General features: G+C 44.0%; 1 protein-coding gene and 1 non-coding gene across 2 annotated transcripts in view; both read left to right on the plus strand.

The window, feature by feature from the left end:
• The first annotated feature begins 1,057 nt into the window (after positions 1-1,057).
• TTC23L (tetratricopeptide repeat domain 23 like) overlaps positions 1,058-25,083 on the plus strand; it is a 52,012-nt gene continuing 27,986 nt past the window's right edge. The window contains exons 1-7 of the mRNA XM_032415185.1: positions 1,058-1,233; positions 2,274-2,374; positions 6,125-6,308; positions 8,019-8,142; positions 18,869-19,025; positions 20,706-20,831; positions 23,589-23,766. Of these exons, the coding sequence (XP_032271076.1) occupies positions 2,307-2,374; positions 6,125-6,308; positions 8,019-8,142; positions 18,869-19,025; positions 20,706-20,831; positions 23,589-23,766 (837 nt within the window). The 5' untranslated portion in view covers positions 1,058-1,233; positions 2,274-2,306. The remainder of the gene's footprint in view (positions 1,234-2,273; positions 2,375-6,124; positions 6,309-8,018; positions 8,143-18,868; positions 19,026-20,705; positions 20,832-23,588; positions 23,767-25,083) is intronic.
• Positions 19,977-20,079, plus strand: LOC116639285. The gene has a single exon (XR_004300796.1). It is a non-coding gene; the product is annotated as a U6 spliceosomal RNA (small nuclear RNA).

Consider the following 25,083-nt stretch of genomic DNA (forward strand, 5'->3'; position numbering starts at 1 on the left):
GTTTCACTTAAGAGAAGCAAACTCATTTAAATAGCTCCTCCAACCTAACTGCAGAAAGTCTATCTTGGCATTCTTGGATCAATAGCAAACTTCAACCTGGAACTGGAAAGAACAAACACCAAATGTAAACACCACCTTTCAAGTTCTTAGTAAATATTTTCCTTCTCTCTCTACCGAACCTGCTTTTTTCCCCCTTCTTTAAAAAAACGAGGACATACCATCTTCAACTTGACTTGTCATAGGCCCCTTGTTCACCGTAGGGTTTGTGATAACACCCTTCCGCACGAGGCTGCGGAGCTGGCGCTGTTGGTTTGCGTACTGGCCCCAACTGCCCTGCACCTGTCAGATCTGAATTATTATCATTGTGAATTTCAGGCTCCTGAAGAGGAATGGTATAAAAATACATGCTGCATAAATTAGGGCTACGTGGTGTTTGCCAAATGTGCCCCACCCCTCGAAAATATTGTTGGAACTGCTAATCAGTAGTAGAACTAGTGGTTCATTCCTTAAAGTACTCATTTCGGGCACTCCGCTTTCCTGATCAAGCATAGCTCAAATCTTACCGGGAGAGGAAACACAGACGGTGCCGACACCATCAACAGTTACATCTGAGCCTTTCCTCTCCAGTCCGGAGAGCCAGAACACCGGGGGGGCTTCGGGGGTGCAGAGTGCGCGGAGGCGCCCATTTACTCCGGTACGCCGCAGTTTTAAGTAGGTGGGGTCCTGGAGCCCGGCGCCCTCTGCCATCCTGCGATGGGATTTCTCTCCTCTTCCAGCATCTTCATGCCTGAGAGCTCAAGTCCTTTCAGAAAAACAACAGGTGACGATGCAACCGCAGGAGAGGGAAGTTTGGGGACGAGCCCGAGGCTGAACGAGTCACGCCCGCGGAGACCGGAAAGCCCAAGGGTGCTGCAGAAGCGCCCGGGAGCGGCCCGGGGATTTTCCGGGGCCGGAAGTGCCCCGCGTCGCCATGGCTACAGGCGCCGACGCTCCCGGCTCAGTCCGCGGCGTTCCGTTCCCATGGCAACCCCATTGTCTCTCGAGCCGGAACCCGGGCTGCCCGCGCGCCAGGCCGACCGCGCAGAGAGCCTCGCTTCCGCCAGGCACCTGTGCGGCGTCCTGAACGAAGTCGGCCGAGGCCAGGACGCTGACGCCGCCCGAGGAAGCCGAGCTCTCCTGCTGAGGGAGCCAGGAAGGCTAGTTCCGGGGCGTGGCTTCTCTGCCCTCGGCCAGGTGGGCGGCCCAACCCCTACCTTGCTGCTCCCCGCCTGTGGTTTTCGAGTTGGAGCCTCTGTGGCACCACCCGCAAGAAAGAAGCCTCGGGATGCTCACTTGGGGCTCAGGATGTGGCTCAGGGTTTACGAAGTTGCGGTGAAGGGAAGAGGGAAGCGATTTGCCTTTGAGAGAGGGGCCAAAGTTTGGTATTCTAATTTATTCAGGACCGTATAGCACCTCATGGAACAGAATTTAGGAGGTTGGGAACTCAAAACTCCTCGCCCTGGCCATAGTTTTGAAAGTAGAGATTAGAAAGAGAAATAATCTCCTTCTGGTGTTTGGATTGTGGATGTTCTGGAGCCTGTGTCAGAGAGAGCTACTCAGGGCTCAGATGGGAAGGAGTGACATTCTGCAGGGTGAAATGAGGAGCGACTTGGTGGGTGTTAATGTTCAGTGCATAACTGTGCATTCGATTTAGATTTGATTTAAAGGGAGAGCCATGAGAATTGAATTTCACAAATAATTATAAATCAGATGTTTGTCATGAGGTTTCAGTCATTTCCCCCCTCAGCTAAGGACAATACCCAAACAGACGCTTGTGTGTTCCTTAACTAGTACCTCCTATTAAATAGTGGGATGGCCCTAGGGACAAAGAGAAGAATTAACCAATACGATGGCTATACTTCATTTAATGCTTAGAACTGGTTGCTTGGTTGGATCCATCTGGCAAAAACAATATCTGACTTGAGTAGGAGAAAGTTTTGATGATTCGGGAGCTGTAAATATACTGGCTTTAAGGGGGTAAAAAAAAACGTCAGGGATTTTGGAGGTACTCTGGAGTAGGAATTAGGGGAAAGAAATTTAATTCAGAGGTTTAATTTGGCAAATACCTTTAATTTCTGCCTTCTAGGTGTCTCTATACATGAGTGAGGATAGTCTATTTATGGATTTCAGATGGGTTATGTACTTGGGCAGTTTCAGTTTAATGTTAATGGCATCCAACAGAGGGAAAATAGAACAGACTTCTAAACCTTTTTTTTTTTTTTTTTTTTCCAAAGCCAACCTGACTTGTGATTCTTGGTAGGACGAAGATGCAAGCCAGCCCCATCCGCATTCCAACTGTCAGCAGTGACATCGACTGGGATTTCTGCTTCCACCTGTAAGTACCACAGAACCTTGACATCACACTCAGTCACTGGCCTGGAACACGGACCTCCCACTTAAGGCAAACCTGGGCTGCGGAGCTTTGTGTGCATATTATATAGAAGAGAAGGTTGAGCTTCTGTGGTGTGTTTTAATAACGATTCTGCTATACAGTCCATTTGTAATTGTGCAACCTGTGCGAGAAGGAACATAATTGTTTTTTCCTAACTGAAGGGAAATTTTATTTTTTATAGATAGGTTAATTATACCAAGATTGATAAAGTCATGGAGAATTAAATATAACAAAGATAATGAGTAAATTAAAATTGTTTTATGAAATAAAGAGACAATAAGTAAAACTTTCACATCATAATAGCTAATACTTATTGAGCAAATACTTTGTGCCAGGCACTGTTCTAAGTACTTACATGAAGTCATCTATTGCCCCAACATCCCTGTACTGCTAATACTATTATACTATTATAATTTTATAGCTAAGGAGTATGAATCAAAAAAAGGTTAAGTAATTGGCCCCAAATCCCACAGCTAGTGATTCAAACTGGGCGGCCGGATTGCAGAGTCAATTCTTTAACCATTTTTCTATACCAGGGTTTCCCAACCTTGGCACTGTTGACATTTTGGGTGGGCTAACTCTTTGTTGTAGAAGGCTGACCTATGCGTTGTAGGATGTTTAGCAGCATTTCTGGTCTCTACCCAGTAGCTGCCAGTAGCACCGTCCCAGTAATGACAAACCAAAATGTCTCCAGACATTGCCAGATGTCCCCTGGGGCCAATATCACCCTTGGTTGAGAACCATTGATCTATACCAATGCTATCAAACAGGAATATAATGCAGGTCACAAATGCCAGCCACATATGTAATTTAAAATTGTCCAGTAGCCATATTAAAAAATAAACAAGTGGGGAGGGGGGTGGGAGGATGGGTTAGCCTGGTGATGGGTATTGAGGAGGGCACGTTCTGCATGGAGCACTGGGTGTTATGCACAAACAATGAATCATGGAACACTATATCTAAAACTAATGATGTAATGTATGGGGATTAACATAACAATAAAAAAAATAAAAAAAAAATAAACAAGAAATAGGTAAATTGAATTTTAATACTGTATTTATCTTAATATATCTGGAATATTTTAAAAAACAAGTAGTGAAATATTTTATACTTTTTCTTCATGCTAAGTCTTTGAAATTCAGTGTGTATTTTATACTTATAGCACATCTCAATTCAGATTAGCCACATTTCATGTGCTTAATTTCAGTCGTTTTGTACCACCTCATAAAATATCCTGAAGTTAAGGGTTGTATAACTTTAAAAATTGAAGTTAAGATGTAGCGTTCACAGTAGAGTATCTTGGAAGTAATCAGATAATTCATATTTATTATTACTAGTCTGAATTCATATTTATTGATGGCAATATATAGAATAAGTTATAAACCTGGCAAGACAGACCTTTCATTCAACCTGCCTATTCTTTTTATTCTGACTGTTATTTTATCTTTCAAGAAATCTGACTGGTCAGTATTCTCCAGTCATCTTTCTCATCTTTCATGACAAGATGTTCAAAGCTAGTTTAGGTCTTTGCATTCTCAAGTCATTTGTCAAGACCTCAATGTTTCTCCTTGCTTTGAGGTCGCTGTTGTTGAAGCTTGCTGCTTTTGGTCTCAGCTTAATTTTATTGAAGGCTGAACTTAAAATATTTAGGGCTTGTAATTTTTAAGATCCATGATTGGCAATCTCTTTGGTGATCCCAGTAGGTTGAACTTCTGTTCCAGGTCTTTGAAATATGTAGCCTAAGCAAAATCTTCTATTGAGGGACTCAATTTTCTGTTAGTTTTCTTGACTTAGGATCTTTTGCCACAGATTCCCTCTACCTTCAGTATTTTTCAAGTGTCCTAAAGACTATGTTTTCTTTCAAGTGTCCTAAAGACTATGTTTCTTTTTTTCACTCATTTGTGCATCATTTAACAAGCCATTATTTATCTTTACTGTAAGCCAGGTAGCAGGGTTTCAGAAATAAATGAGATTTAGCCCTGGCCCTGGTGCAGTTTATTTGCTAGAAGGCAAAGACGACTCAGAAACAAAACAAAGGAATTTTCAAAACGTGACTATAATGTGATTTGCACTATAGTAGAAGTTTGGAGGAAATTTTTGCGAGTCCTTTGGAGGGTGTCTCTACTTGCTACTTTAGTATGGGACTCCAGCAGAGGTGACAACTCCAGCAGAGGTGACATCTGAGTTGGGTCTTGAAGGAGGAGCATTAACTCACCAGGCAGAGAGGAGGCAAGCTTAGCACCTACCTTCTGATCACCTTGCATCAGCCATGTTCTCTGGCTTTTCCACTGAGTTTGCATGTCTTCTGAAAGCACACTTCTGTTTGTGGGCAGAAAGTGATTTTGCCAGGCCTGGGCCTGAAGAAACGTTGCTGTCCTGTCCACGTGACCTGGTTTGCTCATGTGCCTCTGGGTAGGTTATTTAGAACAGGAAGTCTGGATGGATGTTAACATGTCATTTCTCAAACCTAGTGTAAAAGATTACACTTGACATTTGTTTTTCTTCTTCTTTATCATTTTTTTTTTTACAGTGAACATTTATTACTTATCTAATCAGTGGAAAAGGAAGATAAATTTTATTTTTAAAACTATGTAGTGGTTGAACTTTTAAAAGTGGTACAACTTTTAAAATTGTATATACAAAGGTGATTCCTTTGGGAGACTTGTTTATAATTAAACTTTCTGTTCTGCTCTTAAGATTTCAGAATTCTGTTTTTTCTGGATCACTTTGATTTTTCTGGCAATGTTAAGATATGGTTATGTCTTTTTTTGTGTAAGATTACCTCCTTTGACTTTTATCCTTACCATTTCCAGTTACCCATTCGTAATCATGTTCAGCATTGAAGTCAGAGATCTACATTGTGCATGTGAGACAGTAGAGGGGGCAGGAAGGAGGGGGGGCGTGAGGGGGTGGGAGGGAAAGAGGGGGCTGGGAGGGAGAGAGGAGGCAGGAGGGAGAGAAGCAAGTGGAGAGTGGGGAGGTTTTCAATCCACTCAGCTTTTTATTCAACACATTTATTTCTAATACAACTGGGAAGGCCATTTTGCTTCTGAATCTGCTCTTGACTTTGTGGAGTTCCCTCCCCTCTCCTTATTGGGACCACATCCTCTTTAGTTAGTTGGCCAATACTTTTAAGAAATATGAAAGAGGACGGTGAAGTCTGGCCTCAAACTGTTAATTCCCTTCCCATTATTTCATTGTACCGATTTTCTTTCCTGGTTTGGATCAGAATTTTAGAATGAAAAAGATCTTTGAGATCTTCCAATTCAGCACCTTCGTTTTGGAGCTAATAAAATAATAATAGCTAATATTAAAATAGTACTTACTAAATAGCAGGCGTGATGCTAAGTGATTTATGAGTATTATCTGATTTAATCCAGTCACCTCCTCTGATTGACCTCATTTTACAAAGAAACAAATTAAATAATAACTTGCTTAGGGTCATGTGGTTAGTAAGTAGCAGAGCTGGGACTCTGAGGGAGGTGGGTGGTTTAACAAATCTGTTTCATTTGAATCACCACATTGCTGTCCTGATTCTGCGCTTCAAGGGGACCGCGAGCTTATCCCCAGACTTTATTCCTTCAAGTTTCTGATAGAGTGCATATCCCTACCCCCCATTTGTTCTTCAACTTTAACTGATTTGAGATACACAGAGGTCAAATCTGAATCCACATCCCTCTCTGTTATCTACAGGTCTCAGCAAGCCAAGATCCCAGCATATCAGCGAAGAGAAGAATTGTGTTCCTCTAGTGGGTCTGGAGAGAGTGAAGAAGACACCACAGCCAAGGAGGAGAAGACCATAGGCTGCATGTCTCTTCCTAAAGAGAAATTGGCCCAATCCCAGAAGAAAATAGCTCAGCTGATTAAGAAAAAAATGGTAAAACAAAAAGCCCACAAGGTTTTAGTTTCCCTTTAAAAATATGTCCACGATGACAGAAGCTCTGCCTTCAGTGGACATTGAAGCACTCAAAGTAGGGGAAGTTGTTATATTTCTTTATAAGCAGAAGAAAACAAGGCAGAGCATAGTGGGGTAGCCACCCTGCCTTGGGGTTCCACACCAGGGTCACTGTGCGTTCTTCCATGGAGGGTTTGTGCTCCTGGCTTTAAATTGAAAATGAATGTTTTGTTCTTTGTGTTGATGTTTGATTACCTTTAATTAAAAAAAAATTTTTTTTTTTAATTTCTCCTGAAATGTTTCAGAATGAGATCCCTTGGGTAACAAGAAGGCCAGGATAGTGAGGCAGGAGGCTGAGAACAAGGGTAGCCGGGCTGAGGCCCAGGCTCAGATGCCAGTGGTTCAGTGGACTCATAAGCAAACTAAAGCACCAGAAAGGGGAGGTTGCAACAGAGGTCAGAGTCCAGAGGTGCATTTCTCAGAGCGAGAAAAGACTTGGTAACTAGGACCTCAGAGCAAGTGCTATTAATAGAATGTTCAAAATCCGGGAGCCTGAGATAGGATGACGGTGACCTTCATTATTAGAACCCAGGCACCAGCATGTTCCTGGAGCATGATTTATCCACTGAGGAATTCATACACTGACTTCCTGGCCAGGGAAAAAAATGAGCTTAAAATGTCTAGAGGAAGGGTCTGTAGACGGCTTTAGGAAAGGCCAAGAGGCACCTCACAGGCAGATGATAGAAGCTGATACCCCTACTTGGATAGATCTATAAATTTACCTCTGTAAATCATCCAGAGGACTTGCAGAGGACAATCATCTTGGCCTGTACCCATTCATATTTCACAGTCCTGGGCTAGAACCTTCGCTTTTAGAAACAGACAAGTACCATCTGCCATAGAGTACAAGTGTGGGTTTTTAAGGCTTGACAACTCCTTGGCCAGTTTGGATAACGACTAGAGTTGGAAACAGAACCTATAGATGAAAAGAGACTCAGGAGACTGATCTCAACGTATGGACAGGCAGACTGTAAAAAAAAAAAAAAAAAATTAGATTTATGAGGTAATTATTAGATTTATGAGACTAGATATTTAATATTACAGAATTATTAATATTTTGGTGAGAGTGGTTTTCTGGTTATATGTCTAAGTCTGTATCTTTGGGAGATACTTATGAGATATGAAATGATTTAATATCTGATTTTTCTTCAAAATAATAGAGAGGGTAGGTGGATGAGGGGGATAGATATGAAACAAGATTGACCATGAGTAGATACCTCATGAAACTAAGTGAGCCCTCTCCATGCTATTTTTGTATGTTGCTAAAGTTTTTCACAATAAAAGGTTAAAGGAAGTCACGCTGGCTATGATGTTGAGAGTAGACGGGGCCGGGGGGGGGGGGGGGGGGGGCCAAGAGTGGGAGCAGTTAGAAGCGGCTCGTGTGGTCAGCTGGGTGAAAGGTGAGGGTGGTTTGAATCAGGTACTCATGGCAGAACTGAGGAGCAGAGCTTAGTGTGAGGACTTAGGAATAAGGGACAGCCACCAGGCCTTGCTGGATTGGTCATGGGATGGGAAGGGGAGAGAAGAGAAAACGACGACAGGTGAATTCAGTCCTATATTCCTGTGAGAAGAGTCTGGGCTAGAGCTTTCCCTCCTTTCCAAAAAGCATAATGATATCTTTGCTCTCTGCAGAATACCCAAGCAAACAAGGAGCTGATTCGCTGTGTCATCCTTTCTCGGATTATTTTTGGGGAAGAACACTGGAAATGTGCACAGGCTGTGGCCAGCCTGGCTTACGGCTACCTGACACTGAGAGGTACATGGATTCCCCCACTGGGTCTGGGTGGGCCAGCCCGTGAGAGCCAAACTAAGCCAACCTACAAGCACGGTGGGGGTGGGGATGACAGGCGGCGGGGGGAGGGCCCTTCCTGCCCCCAACTCACACCTCAGCAAGAGGCGGGAAAGTCCATGGATGAGGCAGGCAGTGTGGCAGGGATCTTAGAAATAAAGATAATGATGATAGCTAATTTATTGAATGCTTAGCATGTACCAAGCTAGTCTCATTTAGTCCTCATAATATCCCTTGGAGGGAGATACTGTTATTGTCCATAGTTTACAGATGAGGGCAAGGAGATACAGTGGGCCAAGGACAATATGAGAAGTTCCAGCCACAGGTCCACAGGGGAAGGACGGGCAGGTATGTACACTCAGCATCAGGGTGAGGGTCCCAGGAATAGGACCTGAATTCTGTGTACAGAACTCAAGTTCCTGGAAGGTCTGGCTGAGAAAAAGACCAAGCCCTCATCCTAGAGAAATGGTGCTTTCTGGAAGGTACTCTGTACAGAAGAACAAGATCGGGAGGCATCTGCTAACACTGAAGCCCAAGTGTAAGATCCATGAGGGCAGGAACTTGGCAGTAGAGGCTCAGTAAATATTTGTTCAGATGGACTGGGGCCAGAACATATCTCTGGAACCAAGGATAGGGTCAGCTCAGGGCTTTGTGCCTGTGACCAGCTGGGCCGTCCTACACGAACTACACACACTCCTGCCACGGATCTCTTTGTGCACATTCACATGTGCTTTGTTTACATGCCTCTGTCTCTGAAACAGAAGCTCCCTGAGAGCAGGGACTAGGTCTCCCCTATAACCTAATACAGTCTCTAGGACACAGTATGGATCAGCAGATGTCGCTGCTTGATAGAACTGAGCCACTGGCCTAGGACTTCTTCAAGTACCCCTTGGACCTGGGTCTTCAGCTAGGGCCTAGCTTACCTAACAAGTAAATGATTTAAGGGCCTGAGAGGGTTTGAGGTCTACAGGGGAAGGGAACCAATATACCTGGGCCATAAGGGGCCTAGATATCAGAAGTCAGAGCTTGAGAAAGTTAAAATGGAATTCAATTTATTATTAACCTCTGTAATTTATAATTAATTCTGTTAACCTCAGAACATGTGTTCCTTCTTAGGGCTCCTTGGGGCCTTTTGAGCTCATGTTTTTAATGAAACTTTAGATTCCTCTGGCCATTGATGTGGCAAGCCCGTGAGTGGTTGATGCTGGGGACAGTGAAGCAGTGGGCCACAGTGAGGTCACAGGGGGGCTCTTCCGGGCCATAAGAACACATCTGTTGTGTTCCGAGAGAAGGCCGACGTGGCTAAGGAGAAGAGGGGGTCCTCGCTTCCTGGCAGAACAGGCAACCACTTGTCTGTGAGATTTAAGGGACATCAGGAAGGCCTTCAGCAAAAGAAAATCTTCTTCTAATGGAGCTACATTATTCGCCATTTGGAATTTCTCTGTTTCATTCAGGCTGATCTCCTCATACACTTGCTGCCTTCATAAGAGTACAAATTTAGCTTTGTGCCGTTTTAGCCCTTGGAGGGCTCACGTGAGAAGTCTGGTGGCACTGTGCTAGATGCGCGGTGTATGAATGAAGACTGCTAGTCCCTGCCCTCTGGAAACATACAGAGATCTTAGAGTAGGCAGGGGCAGATTATCATAGAGGCAGGAACACAGTTCTGGGGAAACAAATGAGGCAGATCAGGGGTTCTGCCACTGGTCAGGGAAGGCTGCAGAGAGAAGGTAACATTTGTCCTGTCTTTGAAGGACCAGGATACGTTTGCCAAGTACATTTCAAGGGGGTAGAGAACCCAGAGTTGGCCCTCCGCATGTATTGATCCGAGGAGTGGGAGGTGAGAGGGACTCTATGAAACTCCTTACACAGAACACTGTGGACCCACAGGTTAGGGTAGAACAGAAGACATCTCAGGACAGACGGGTCTTGCCTGGCAATGGGACTGGAAAGTTAATTTGGGCCCAGGTATCAAGGAATTTGGGGAGTTATTAAAAGATTTTGAGTGAGGTGGTGACATAATCGAGCTTATGTTGTGAAGTGAGAAACTCTGGAGGATGGGTTGGTCTGATAGAAAAAGTAGAGGTGCAGAGCAGTTGGGCCGTTATCCTGCCAGACAAGAGTCGCTGAAGGCATTGGCTATGGCAGTTGGAATGTGGCAGAAAGGACACACAGAATTGGTGACATGTAGTGGGCAATTACATATGGGATGAGAAGCTGAGGGAAGAGCTGGGTGGAATAGGGCTTGACCTGGATGGGTAGCTGAAATAGGGAGCTAAAGAGGAAGAGGAGGCTGATGGGGGGGCAGGGGGGAGAAGCTGCTGAGTTTGGTTTCAGACAGGCCAGATCATTGGCGGTGGGAGGTGGCCATGGAGCATCATGGTAAGATATTCGGTAGGAAAAGTGGAAAGTGGAGCCAGAGCTGGGGAAGGATGTCAGTTTGGGAGGGATCCACACATAGGGGCAAGTTGAGGCCATAAGAGTGGATGAACTTCATCAGCAAAAGTAGAGAGAGAAAGAGGGCAGAGGAGAGAAGAGGGGAGAATGAGAGCATCGGGAAGGCCATGGAAGCAGAGCCAGCAGAGGAAATAGAAGAATCAGGAGGGGCCGTGTCAGGGAAGGGAAGGGGTTTCAAAAAGAAGTGCAGTGTGGTTCCAGCAGTTTCAGAGAGAGTTCAGATGACGTGAAGGCTGAAGAGAGACCTGTGGATTTGATAGTTGGCAAATCATGGGTGCTTGGTTTGGCATCGACAAGTACACTTCTTGGGCCCCAAGAGAGCCCAAGTGAGGCTGCCTAGGAGATTTTTGCTGAACTTGAGCCTTGCAGTGATGGCAGCTTGAACTGGAGAAGGCACCGCGAGTTTTTTGGGGGTACACCGGCCTGAGCCTGGGCCGGGCCAGAGGCTGCCTCCCTGAGTGTGGAGAGATTATCGTGGTAGGTCTGTGGAAGGAAGTTGGTCCTCATCTTCTGAAATCAACCTGTTCCATGAACAATCACTAATGGACTCTGAGTTTTACTTTTCCAGTTAGATTCCAAGTTGGGTCAAGATAGGTAAACAGGTTATATCACAGAAGATGATGAGAACACCATCCTTTTTTCTCTGATTCACAGTTCTTCCTGCCACACAAGTGGAGAACCACAGTTGGGGTGCTTTGTTGGAGGGGAAAAAATGTTTTCCTTTTGCAGGAAGATTTGTTTGTTTTTTCTAGATGGGAAAAACAATGTCCTGATGAGACAAAATGCCTACGTAATAGAACAGTATCCACCCTTGATCCCAGACTTTCTTTCTTTTCTTTCTTTTTTATCTAATGATACAGACCTTGCTATTTGGGGATTATAGAGTACAAAGGTTTTTGTTTTGTTTTGTTTTGTTTTGTTTAAAGATTTTATTTATTTATTTGACAGAGAGAGCACAAATAGGGAAGCAGCAAGCAGAGGGAGAGGGAGAAGCAGACTCCCCACTGAGCAGGGAGCCCGACGTGGGGCTCGATCCCAGGACCCTGAGATCATGACCTGAGCCGAAGGCAGACGCTTAACGACTGAGGGAAGCACCCAGGCACCCTTGAAGCCAGACTTTGTGAAACCTAATGTAGCGTTTTTCCAGAGTAGATTATGATCGTGACCTTTTCTTGAGAATAACCTCTTATTTCAGCTATAGTACTTACCCAGTCTTTCCCTGTAACTTTTTTTAAAGTCTGTGGTCCATGGAATAAAACAACCTAAGCCTTGAAAAATCACAAACCTCCAAGAGGAATGAAGTGCTTGCCGAGTTCCACTTAGTTTTGTTGTCATTAATCCTCAAGTTCTTTAAAATGGGCAGAATTTATGAGCCGGCCTTCTGTGTAGGCGGGATGGATGCGTCTGTGCGCGTTCATGCCTCGCTGTGCGTGTGTGTGTTTTATAGCCATCAGACCATCTTGCCTCATTTCCCTGCGAGCCTTTTCCAGCCCTGGGGGTGGGGGTCAAGCCAAAAGGCTGATTTCTCTTAATAAACGGTCTTCCAGGGAGTATTTACTGAGGGACTTATATATTTGCAAAACCATAAAGAGCACTTTGGGAAATAAAACATACAGAAGGCACAGTGTTTGCCTTCAAAGAAGTCACAACATCGTGTGGAAGGTGAGCTACATACAGACATAGTTATGGTAGAAGGCACCATAAGGCAAACGCCATGTAATTGACTTAAATACAGGGCTTTGGGGAAGTCGGGTGGAATTATTTCTGGCTGAGGTGGTAAGTGATAGACTCAGGCGGGAAGTGCCATTCAAGAAGACCCTTAAAGAAGGGGCAGGGTTCAGGTAGACAGAAGGGGTGAGCACTTCTGGTGAAGAACAAGGCCTGGAGGGATGAGAGCACAATGGGTATCTAGAAAGCAGTGGGCAGGCTGTCTAGCCAGGGCAGACTGTTAAGAGGAACCCGAAAAGGAGGGTACGTTGGCAGACCACGGTGGGTTTTATATACAGGCTAAGGAGTTTGTGATTTATTTGGTAGACAAGGAGGATGACTGGAGATTTTCCAGCAGGCAGATGAATCCATCCAAGAGTGATTGGGCAAAGGTTAATCTAGCAATGATAGCCAGCAGGGAAGCTATCTGGTGATCTAGATGTAACACTGTGCTGGTGACAAATGGGATGAGTGAGAAGGTAAGGATTTAAGAATCTCTGAAGGACAGATACATTCATCTTTTATCTTTCTGGGAGTTTTTCTTAAGTACACACTTATAAAAGAACAAGGATAAGATCATTCTTTGCGGGGCTCCTGGGTGGCTCAGTCATTAAGCATCTGCCTTCGGCTCAGGTCATGATCCCAAGGTCCTGGGATCAAGCCCCACATCGGGCTCCCTGCTTGGCAGGAAGCCTACTTCTCCCTCTCCCACTCCCCCTGCTTGTGTTCCTGTTCTCTCTCTCTCTCTCTCTGTCAAATAAATAAATAAAATCTTAAAAAAAAAAAAAAAAGATCATTCTTTGCTGCATTGTTTATAACCAGTGTCCGCATTACCAGAGGACTAATAACCCACAGCAGGTTATATGCAGCTTTAAAAAGGGCATGAGGAAGCGCCATATACTACTAGGGGAAAAACTGCTGGATGCATCTTCAGGCAAAAGAGAATATACAACACAGTATGGTGTTTAATATGCCTCATTTTGTGTAAGAAAGAAGGGGAGAGAATCTGTGCTTATAGTCACATAAAGAAACACTGAAGGATACACAAGACAGAAGCAAAAACAAGTTACCTAGGGGGGCCTTACAGTGAAAGGGAACAAGAGTGGAAGTGAGACCCCCTCAACGTTGACCTTGTCATAGAATTTTAACTTTAGAGCCATGGAAATGTATTACCTATTCCCAAATAACCTTTTTTAAAAAAAGACTGTGAAGGAAGAATTGGCAGGACCTGATGTTCGATTTGGGGTTGAAGAAAAGTGAGGCCCAACAATGACCTTGAAGGTCAGACCCCTGTGAGCGCCATAGAAACACTGGGCAGGAAGGGGAGCGCACTGGGGAGAGGAACGGAGGGTCCAGGTTTTGGTGATTTTGAATTGCAATAGAGAAATCCACAAGCACATTTTCACTTGGTGCTTGGAAATTTGGGACTAGAACTTGGGAGGACAGGAGGAGTATCGTATGCACGGAGGAATATTTAAGAGCAGAACTGGGGAGGGGAAATGGGAAATTATAAGCATGGAGGCCAAGGTGGACGTACTAGGGATTGTTAGAACTTCTGAGAGGGAGAGAGAGAAGAAAAGGAAGAAACTGAAAGACCCTTGGAGAAGGGAACAAAGGACCCTTGGAAAGAGGTAGCAAAGAAGCAATGAGAGAAGGTTTATAAAGGAGAACTGAGTAGGTGCAGTGTCCTCAGGGCCAAGAAGAGAAGCCAAGCAGCTAAGAGCGTCTGACTGAGAAACCATGACTGGATTTATTTAGTAGGAGATCTTTGGGGGCCTCAGCAGAAGAGTTTGTGCAGGGCAGTTGGAGCAGAAGCTGGATCCAGGCGTGAAGGAAGGGAGCGGGGGAGGAGGCCAGACTTCGTGGGCTACTTACTACGTATTGAAAGGAATGAGGGAAAAGAGGTCACTGGTGAAGGTAGAAAAGTCACATGAAGATAATTTTAGAAGAGGAGACTGAGACAGAGCTTAGGCAGTGAGGAAGGAGCCCTTTTGAGAGAGAGTTTGGAGGTTTTAAGAAATAGAGCAATTGATGAAACAGGGTTCAGGAGTCAATAACACGAGAGAACACGGGGCCTTTGCAAAGCAGGGTGTAGAGGTTGCTGCTTGGCAAACCAGAGGAAGGGACGGGAAGTGGGACTCGGTGATGGTGGCCCGAATGAGCCCAGTGCTTCAGCGGCTGAGCGAGGAAAGCCACCCAACAACAGGTGCTTTGTCACCTATTGCCGGACTGCTGTCCAAGAGTCCAGGAAGGAGAATATAGTGACATGTTTCCTGATTTATTGCCTATTATTAATGAAGCAATAAATGAGTCAGCCTGTTATTACTGGGAACTTTCTAGGGATCCCGGGCTCTATTATAAGTGTTGCAAAATACAGAAAAAAGAAGCGTAAGTCATGAATCCTACCTTTCCTGTCCCATTGGTTGAAAAAACCAAAACTGTACAGAAATAACAGGGAATGATAAGAACCGGGTGAGCCGAACTGCAGCAAACCATTAATGCCTGCCAGCAATGACGTTGCATTTGAGAATGCAGCCTTTTGCAGAGATTCTGTAAGCAGCTCTATGACAAAGGTCCAGAGTAAGGACAAATATAATAAATTGCTTAGGAGAATGGCCCCTGGTGGTAGTAGTAGCAGTAGTAAAATAACGATGATGATGATGATGATGATGATGATGGCTAATATTTATTCACTCATTTCATTCCTATGTGCCAGGCACTAGTTGCTTTTTCACAAATTAATTAAATCAATCCTTACTATAACACTACAGGGTAGAAAGTATTTTCATTACCGTTTTACAGGTGAATAAACCATGGCACAGATAGATGAAGTAACTTGCTGAAGGCCACAGGTAGGAAACGGCTAAGGCAAGATCGGTATCTGGGAAGTCTGGCTCGAGGCCCTGCTCGTAATCGCTGTCCACACGAACTTGTTAAATAGAGTTGATCAAAGGTGACAGCAGCAACTCTGAAGACTGGGTATCTCCGAGCAGATTCTCTCCGGCCTGAGTCAGGGTAACAGTTGTCAGTGGTGGAATCACATCCCAAACTAAAGCAAAATGATTTGATATGTTTTCCTGGACGATACCGGGGCCCAGTTTCCGGTTCATTAGTAGTTGCCTGTAATTTCTGAATCTCAGGCTCCAGGAGCAGGTCTGATTTTTACCTCTGTGATTGCTGCACTGTTGGCGCAGGGAGAAGGATGGTGTCCTTGGCTTGGGCGAAGGGCAAATAAAGGAAAATGACTTGGCTCTCAGAGTTGACACTGGAGCTGGGGAGGTGGGGCTTGGAGTTAGGGAATGAGATCACAGCTCTACGAGCTTCCTCCAGAGACCCTTAACGTGAGACTCGTATATATACATATATGCCATGTTCTCTTTACATGAGAGAGGGTGTTCTTGAAATTAATACAGTGCAAATCTATTTCAAATTATTACTGATACTGATTCATAGTATTTTCTGTCGTCATGAATTTTCTCATGTAGGAAGTGCCATAAAAATATCACAAAATGAGGGGTTTTTTGAAACATAAAAAGAGCTCTTTCCTACTTGAAAAGGTTGGAAAACATTGTTTAGAGCAGTAATCTCTAAACCCGTGAGAATTAGCTCCCTTATCACTTCAGAAAATTTGAGCAAACTGCATATATGTGTATTTATTATGAATTAGGTACAGTGGTATTAATCTATTATGTAATATTATAAATATTCATAAAAACAAAAAACATTTAAAATAAAGAAATTTTTGTCTTTTTTTTCCCCACACCATTATGGCATCTTGCATGCTGTAGGGGCTACATGTCCCCCACTTTGGAGACAAGAGTGGATTCTGGGAACAGTAAAGGAATGGCTTTTTTCCTTTAAGGCTGACTTCAAAGTTTAATGAGCCATCTTCAATCGAGATCCTAGTTCAGTTTGCTTACGTTCAGCTTTTTCATCGGAAGGACCAAGGTGTGGGGCATGATAAAGTGGAGACAAGGAACCATATAATTCATAAGCTGCTGAGCTTAGAGGAAAAGTGTTCCTCTGGGGGTTTCACAGCCCAGCACTGGGCACTTGGTGGGGGGGAGGTGGCAGGGCAGACTGGCAAAGCCTCAGGACAGCTTTCTCATTTGTTTCCCATTCAGGAGCCCAGAAGCAGCATTGTGCTGATTCAGGGGTGGTTTTCAGTGGCTCAGCCAGATTCACTTTTTTCCTTCCTATGGACCAAGGGAAGCATCTAGATTAGATTCCTGCACTTCTTACTGACACACTCCCAAGGGCCCACCTGGTTGTGGGAAACAGCCTATGTGATAAAAAGACTTTCTCAGTTTCCTGTCTTATTTTCTTGGTCTGATGTCCTTGGCAGACTTTTCAGTTGCTGCTCCCTTCCTCAAGACCTATAAAGACTCCCCATTACCTAACAGATCAAATCCAACCTCCTCACTTGGCATCTGAGACTCCATTTTATTTTATTTTTAAAGATTTTATTTATTCATTTGAGAGACACAGAGAGAGCATGAGCCAGTGGGGGGGGGGGCGGGGCAGAAGGAGAGGGAGAAGCCGACTGCCCACTGAGCAGGGAGCCCTGCACAGGGCTTGATTCCGGGACCCCGAGATCATGACCCGAGCTGAAGGCAGACGCTTAACCGACTGAGCCACCCAGGTGCCCCCAAGATTCCATTTTACTTATCCAATTCATACCTTATGTGTCTTTACATTAAACCTCCCCTTCAGTCAGGCTGGTCTCCTTACTGCCTTGACACTCCTACATACCCCTACCCCATCCCACCAGTGTGTGTGTGTGTGTGTGTGTCACAGAATAAGCAGTTTTTGCTTATTCTGTCTTTATGGCCTCAGGCTATTTACCCCAAGTGGAAACCCCTCCTCATCCTTCTGTATCAGTCAAACTACCTACTCTTCAAAAATAAGATGAGCCTACCTCTTGTATAAAGATTTTACTAAATGCTTCTCCAAGTGTCGTCCTTAGACAGCTTGCATCAGATTATCACCTAGGATGGTTGTTATAAATGCGAATCCTCCATCCTCACCTCAGAACCCAGGAACCACAACTCCTGGAAGCAAGGCCAAGGAATCTGCATTTTAGGAAGGTGTTTATGGTACACAGTGCAGTCTAAGAGTGCTGTTACCTGGTAACTTGGGACACAGCCCTCTCTTTTGCCACAGACCCCCATTTTTCTCTTGAGCTAAGACCTATGGACAGGCATCTCTGAGTATTCTACGAGGACTTCCTGGCTCCCAGGTCACTTGTAGGCCTCCCCCAGAGAAGCTCTGTTCTCCCCTCCACCTTCCCCCCACACCCCCGCCCTTGTGGCAGCTCATTAAGGAGGTCCTGCACATCTGGAATATAGGAGGGCTGCAGGCCTCAAGTCTTCAAGTCATCTTTATGGCCACTGACTATACCTGTACTGAGAAGCCAGGTTCCAAAGGCCAAAAGTGGAGCAGACTGAGGGCTGGGGGTGTGAAGTGAGAATTAGGGGCACAGCGGGTCTACCTGACAGGAGTGAATATGTTTACCCACCTGCAGAGAGGAGAGCTGGACCGGAACACCAGCCATGGCAGTCTCCAGTAGAGTGGAGAACTCCTAGGATAAGGAGCTCTCTGCTGACCTTTCTCTTTTTTCCCCAGGGTTTCTCTTGTCCCATCAGGGATCCCTAGATATGAGCTAGGTTGGAAGATGAAGAACGAGGTCTAGAAATTGAAAGTTGCCAAGTCTACCTCTGTTAACTAACTGGACAAATAGCAGTTCCAGTGGGTGCCAGGAACTCCAGCCTTTAGTTAGAAAACAAGGAGAAACATAGTGCAAGTTCTTTCTGGATGGAGTTTGGTATTCCCTTTGTCTTCTTGGTGAGGCGCCTCACTGCATTTAGGAATTGGATTCTGTGCCTGTGTGTGTGTGTGTGTGTGTGTGTGTGTGTGACCAATTAGTATAACCAGCCTCATCTTGGATTGAAAAAAAAATCCCCAGATGGAAGTAATTGTATTCATAAGCCCTTGTATTTTTAGAATGCCTTTTCCAGAAAGCTCAAAGCATAGCGCTCTGTGGCATAACCTCGTTTGTTCCTGGACAATCTCCAGGTATTTGGTAAAGGGGCAGCTTCTATAATCATTGTCATTTTACATTTAGAGGATGGAGAAGCTTTGTGGGTTGAAAAGGTCACACGGCATTGGTGGCAGATTTGGCAACAGGATACTCAGCTTCTACTCCTGTCTCTATCAATGATTTCCAGACAGAGGCCCCCAGATTAATGCTGTGATGGCTGTGTAAGCAGCACTTGTGGAATTAATTAAAAATATAGATTCCTGGACTCCCTTTCTCTGGAGATTCCAACTCAGTAGGGCTGGGGTGGGACCCAGGAATCTATATTCTCTACAAGCATTCCAGATAATTCTGATGCGCCGCCAGCTCTGGAAACTAATACTATAGACCATATGACAACCACATGATCCACCTATTTCCTCCCAGAAATGTCTTCGACTGCAACATGACTCTTTAATGTTTTTCATCTTGCCACCCACCCTCAAACCTCCCCAGGCCTCCCGGCTCAGGCCAAGAAACATGCCGAGTCTGCCAAGAACACGCTGCTGACCTGGAAGGGAAGCAGGACCTCAAATAAAGAGAAGAAGGAAATCCTGGAAGCCCTGGTCATGCTGTACTACACCCTGGGGGTGGCCTGGCTCCTACAGAACCGATATCCTTCCCTTCCTAGTGGGGTCTGGTGATCGGGGCCTGGGGCCACCTGGGCCTGCCGGATGGACTGTCTCACACAGGAGCCGGGGAGATCTACCCAGGTTTCAAGGTTCTGTTGAGACAGACAGGCACCCCCCGCCCCCCAGCTTCTCATCTCCATTTATAAAGGTAGGAATGTTCCTCCTCTGTCTATTCATAGGAACTCTGAGTCGAGCCCTGGGAGGGATCTCACTGGTGACACATCCCCTGCCAGTTGAAGTTTTCGGCGTCTAGGGCGCCTGGGTGGCTCAGTCGGTTAAGCGACTGCCTTCGGCTCAGGTCATGATCCTAGAGTCCCAGGATCGAGTCCCACATCGGGCTCCCTGCTTAGCAGGGAGTCTGCTTCTCCCTCTGACCCTCCCCTCTTGTGCTCTCTCTCTCTCATTCTCTCTCTCTCAAATAAATAAATAAAATCTTAAAAAAAAAAAAAAAAAGAAAGGAAAAGTTTTCGGCGTCTGCCACCCTTCATCGAGCACCCCGAGAAGGTCAGCGTTAGCAGTGAGGACGCAGCCGATGTCAGGAAGAGGGAGAACGGGTGCGTGGTAATCCAAAGCACTGTCGGTCAAACGAGGCTGCACATGTAATCCCCTGGGAGCTTTAAAAATTATTGCTGTTTGGGTCCCACCCCAGAGATTTTAATTTAGGAGGTCTGGGGGTGCATCTGTTTATTGAGATTTTTAGAAAGTCCCCCAGGTGATTGTAACATGCAGCCAAAAACCTCTGATTTAATGGACTCTTGATCATTTTTGTTTTTCTGAAATGCTGTTGAGAATACTGCCCATGAAGCTGGAGGCCAAGCAAAATAGACAAAAGAAATAGTTCTCTATCGCCAGGGGGGAACTGTTACTCTGCGAAAAGCTTGTGATGTTGACAGCCTTTTGTACCATGTCTACTTGAGAACTGTTAAGGGCGTTTCATGTTCATGAATGATCATATACACAGTTGGAACGATACAGAGATTAGCATGGCCTCTGCGCAGGGGTGACACACACATGTGTAAAGCATTCCGTATTAAAAAAATTAATCATGAGTCTTCTTTGAGACCATGGGTCCCCAGTTCTCTCCTCTTTACACATCCCCCTCTCTCTACTCTTTTGATCTTGATGCTCAACTTGCAAAAACTGATCTGTGGCCTTCCTCTGTTATGCCCTTAGAAGGGGCTATTGAAAATGTGGGAAATAGAAGGCAGTTTGGGAATTAAGGGGATTTTCTTTCCTGCTGTTTGCTTCTTGCCAAAAACCTGCTCTGCTTGGACTTTCTGAATGATCCAGAAAGTCCCTTTCAGCAGACTTAGTTCCTCTCTTTTACCATTCATAGGAACCAACATGGGAAAACTGCATGGCTCTTGCCAGGCGGTGGATGCCTCCACAGGAAATGTAGCCTAGCGGGTGCAGTTTCTGTTACGCCTCCCCATGCTCACCACCCAGCCCAGCCCTGGATTCAGGCTACCGGCATGGGAAACCTGGGGCTCTTGTTCGCTTTCTAAAGAATTCTTGATGACATACATATAAGGAAAATTAAGAACACAGTAAAGTGCTCATTTTCAAATTCTGCTTCATTTTCCCAAGGGGTTTGCTTATCAACTGCTGTCCCTGGGCAATGGGGGAGTTTGTGTGCCTGGCCTTTTCCTTGACTGTTTCACTGGCAGAGAGGCTTATTTCAACCTGCAGAAGGCAGAGAGAAACATGAAGGAGCTGAAAGAATTATTTAAGGGAACTGTTCGCAAATCCCAAGTCTCGGAGAAAGACCTGACCATTGCTTTGGGCAGGTAAGATCTGGGCTTTGAGAAGCTTAGGCTTTGTGAATGAGGCCTGGAATTACATGATTGTTCTGTGTGCTCTTTATATAAGGGGAGAAAAAATACTCATGGCAAAAAAAAACCCCAAGCCTCAAATGATGGTAAAAGAGGCTTGGGTTTCCCAAACGCACACCCCATGCCTGAGCTTTGTGTGTGGTACCCTTTAATCCTAAAACACCACTGAGGTAGCTGGCACAGTTAGAGTCTCATTAGACAGAGGGCAGGGAAAGCCAGGCTGAGATTAAACAGACCGTCGACGGTGACAAGCTTTAAGGGTTGGATCCGTGGTCTGAACTCACGGACTCCTAGCCCTAAGCTGCCTCTCACACTTACTCTCAAAGTATGTCTTTTTCTGAATCGCCACCCACTTCTGTCATTAAGTATGATATCTTAAAAGACAAGGAAAGAACACTATGTGAAGACCGTTTATTGGAGGCCCATGGAAGCTATGCGCAGCACGTGCATTTTTAAGGAAAGTTCTGTTCCATATGGTAACCAATTACATGGGATTTATTCAAGCCAGAACAAGCCTTAGCTGTTTTGCAGTTGAGTTAGGTATCCTCAGAGAGAATCACGATATTTACATACAAGAGTGGGCCCATCAGATTATTGGAAGAAAAAAAGAATAATAAAACGTTTACTATTCCCTAGACTTTTATAAAATATCTTCAGATCCTTGAAAGCAATCTGTTTCCAAAACTGTAAGCACTTGACATGGTAAGAAAGGGGACTGAAGGGTAAGTAAGTGAAGTACACGAGTCATATCTGCCTGCTCTAACCATGAATCTAGAAGTCAAATGGGAAATGGTGGGGAGGTATTGGAATGCCCAGAGCTAAATCTAACGATGGATGTAAGTCCACAGGCCCATAAATTAGAGTCTAGTGAATGTCTGTTGCTGTCACATGGGTCAGTGGCTAAGGTTTTTGTGCCTTATGTGAAAGATAGCCTTGTTCCTTTTTCAGAATTAATTCTAGTATATATTTCATTCATTCATTCTTCAGTATTTATCTAGTATCTATTTTGTACATGCACTATTCTAAGTGTTGGAACATTTACTAGGTATAACTATATCCAAGACACTAGTCTAAGTGCTTCACATAATTTATTTAATTCAATCCTCTATTACAAGCCTATGAAGTAGATATTTCTATTTTCATTTCACAGATAAGAAAATTAAGGCACAGAAAGAGTAAGTGGAGGAGCCAACACGTAGATGGGGCATCTGAACTCATAGCTCACCTTCTGTACCACATCGAGTTACATTTCATAATGAACAAATATCTACTAAGGGCAAATCCCTTTTCTCGTTTTAAAGGTGGGGGGAAGATAAAGCGTGATTGTGTAGGCCAGGCAACTTGGCTGATATCTCCCTACAGGCTCTTGATGGGAGGCATTTTCATTCTGTAACCTTTACTACTATGGTCAAGGGCAATAGTGGTCTGATTGATCAAAATCTTTTGGTAAAGAATTGTCAGATAATGGGCCAGTACTCTTGATTGTTAAACTGTAACTTGTAGAATGCCTTATCTAAAATAATTTTATACACACACATTTTTTTTTTCAATTTGGGAATACAAAGATGGAAGCAAGAGGTGAGGGGGAGTGATAGTGATTGTATATCCACTGTATGTTAAGTGATTTCATGTATAAATTTTAATCGAATCTTCACAACAACCTTGTAAAGTAGGTATTCTTACCCTTGTTTTATTTGGAAGGAAATATAGGCTATTAGAATTTGACTGTAAAGCCAATAACTTGTGAGAAACAGCTTTGAACTACCATGTTCTTCTCCTTGTATCTTACTGTCTCTAGAGGGATGAACCTGAATGGGATGCTATTTTATTCTCATTTTTAAGAATTATATTTTGTTTTGGAAGATTTGAAAATACAGATATGAAGAAGAAAATAAAAGTTAGTTTTAATTTCACCCCCCAAACATAACTGCTATGGACATTTTAGTTAAATATAGATATAGATAGATAGATACACATTTTAGTTGGATAAAGATACATAGATGGATAGGAAGATCGATCTGTCGGGGTCCATTTTAAGTACATTTGTATCACTTTTTTAAGCTTAGCACACTTTTAATTTTCCCCCATATTATTTAGTCTAAAAAGGAAGCATGATTTTTAAAGTCTGAAGTATTTTATTGTATCACTTGTCATAATTTACTTAACCACTGCCTTTTGGAAGGGATATTTACATTGTTTTCTCTTTCCTCTCTCATTTTTTTTTTTTAATTTTTTTATTGTTATGTTAATCCCCATACATTACATCATTAGTTTTAGATATAACCTCTCTCATTTTTAACTGAGGAGGAATAAACTAAACTAAATCAAACAAGACAAAGCAATAACTTTGCATTGGTCTGAAAGAGAGGGATCCGGAAGTAATAAAATTTTATTTTGATTCTAGAAAGTCTGTGTTTATGGGTAAATTATCCCACCTTGTGAATTGCTGGAAGCCATTTTTTCCATTTGCTTTTTAAATAAAATTAGACTACAGCATGCTATATTAATGGAAGTAAATGGTAGTCAGTGGAATCTGGTAGGTGAAATGCAGGTTAATAGGAGCTTGTTTATAGCAAGACTGGATTTTTTAGCTAGCCACTGAGGTGATTGGCCTATGAAGGCCAAATTATTTTGTTCTTAGAATCAGTTCCTTTTCTGTCTGCACAAGTAAGGCGCCTCTCTGACTTTGCATCTTTGTCCTTCTTCTTATAGGGCCTCCTTGGCTATCCACAGATTGAACCTCGCTCTGGCATACTTTGAAAAGGCAATTGGCGATGTTATTGCTGCTAAGGGTGATAAGACTTTGGATCTGGTCAGTCTATACGAGGAAATTGCTCAGATTGAGCAGCTGAGAAGGAACCATGATCGGGCCATCCAGTACTTGCATCAGGTTGGTGAGTTGGCTGGAGCCCTAGCCTAGAGGCCATATTTGGCCCCAGGCCATATTCCCAGGGCCAGGGAGGCTTGGGGTTCTCAGAAGAATGAGGTGATAGGATGGATTTCCTGCCAGATCCACACAAGAGCCCTTCCTCAACCTTAAACAACATGGGCAGAGAACACTGACTCATGGTGGGTGTATCTGCTCTTTGACCTGATCTGAGACCAAATTTTGTGCGCCCCCGCCACAAGGCCTCCCCTTATTTCTGTGGGTGCTAGGAAGAGGTAACCAAGTGAGTCTGCTCCAGGGAAAAAAGCCATAGGGGCAACCAAACTTAAGTCTTTAGCAAACACAAAGGGCTTTTTTTTAAATGAAAAAAATCATGATATTTTGGTGTAATGCTGTCATTTGTCCTCTAGGCCAGCCTAACTGTTTGTATCAACAAGTCTAAACTTAAACTGACAAAAGGGTGTTTCACTTGGAGGTAACTAATTTGACAAATGCCCCGGGGAAGACAAAACAAAACAGGAAGGAATGTTGAGTCTATTATAATGAAAACAGTGTAGGGCACTTTTACCTATCACGTACTTGGAACTTCCCTTGAAACTGCTTGTTGAATTGACCTTTTCTCTCCTCAAATGAGAACCGTCTTGTGGCTTCAGGTATCTCCCAAAGTCAAAAGTGGATCAAAATAGCTGATTTTGTTGCTATTGCACGTGCAATGCAATTCAACAGTATATGTGAAAACAGGCTGATACTATAGCAAAGACATTGCAGATAATCCCACGATCCAAAGTTATTAGAATCATACAGTGGAAAAATGTTAGGGGATGCTGCTCTGTAAGCAGGGAGTCCACTGCTTACAGAGAAAGCTGTCTGGTTTTTGTGTCCAAGACTTTGTGCAAGCAGTGGTCAGATCGGAATAGATAAATCAATATAAAACCAGTGATTCCCAACAACAAATAATAGTTAACATTTATGGAATGCTTTTACTATGTGCACTTGAGGATGTAGTTATTTCATCCATGCAATAACCCTATGCCGTGGAGGCATTATTATTATTTTATCTCATTTTACGGGTGAGGAAACCGAAGCATAAAGAGTCACAACTAATTCAGCTGAAGTGTGTAGCTAAGAAGTAGGAGAGCAGGGATTTGAACTTAGAAAATTTGAGCCCCCAGAGCCTATACTCTTAACAACTCTGAACTGTGTTAGCTCCATAGGGTTGTCTGATAATCGCTGGAGCTCCTTGAAATACCTCATGGTGTTTGACCCGTGAACTGTGAAGCATGGGTGATTTTTTTCTTGCTGGTGGGTGTGGACCAGATG

The sequence above is a fragment of the Phoca vitulina genome, unplaced genomic scaffold (assembly GCF_004348235.1).
Source record: "Phoca vitulina isolate PV1807 unplaced genomic scaffold, GSC_HSeal_1.0 scaffold17, whole genome shotgun sequence".
Classification (NCBI taxonomy): domain Eukaryota; kingdom Metazoa; phylum Chordata; class Mammalia; order Carnivora; family Phocidae; genus Phoca; species Phoca vitulina.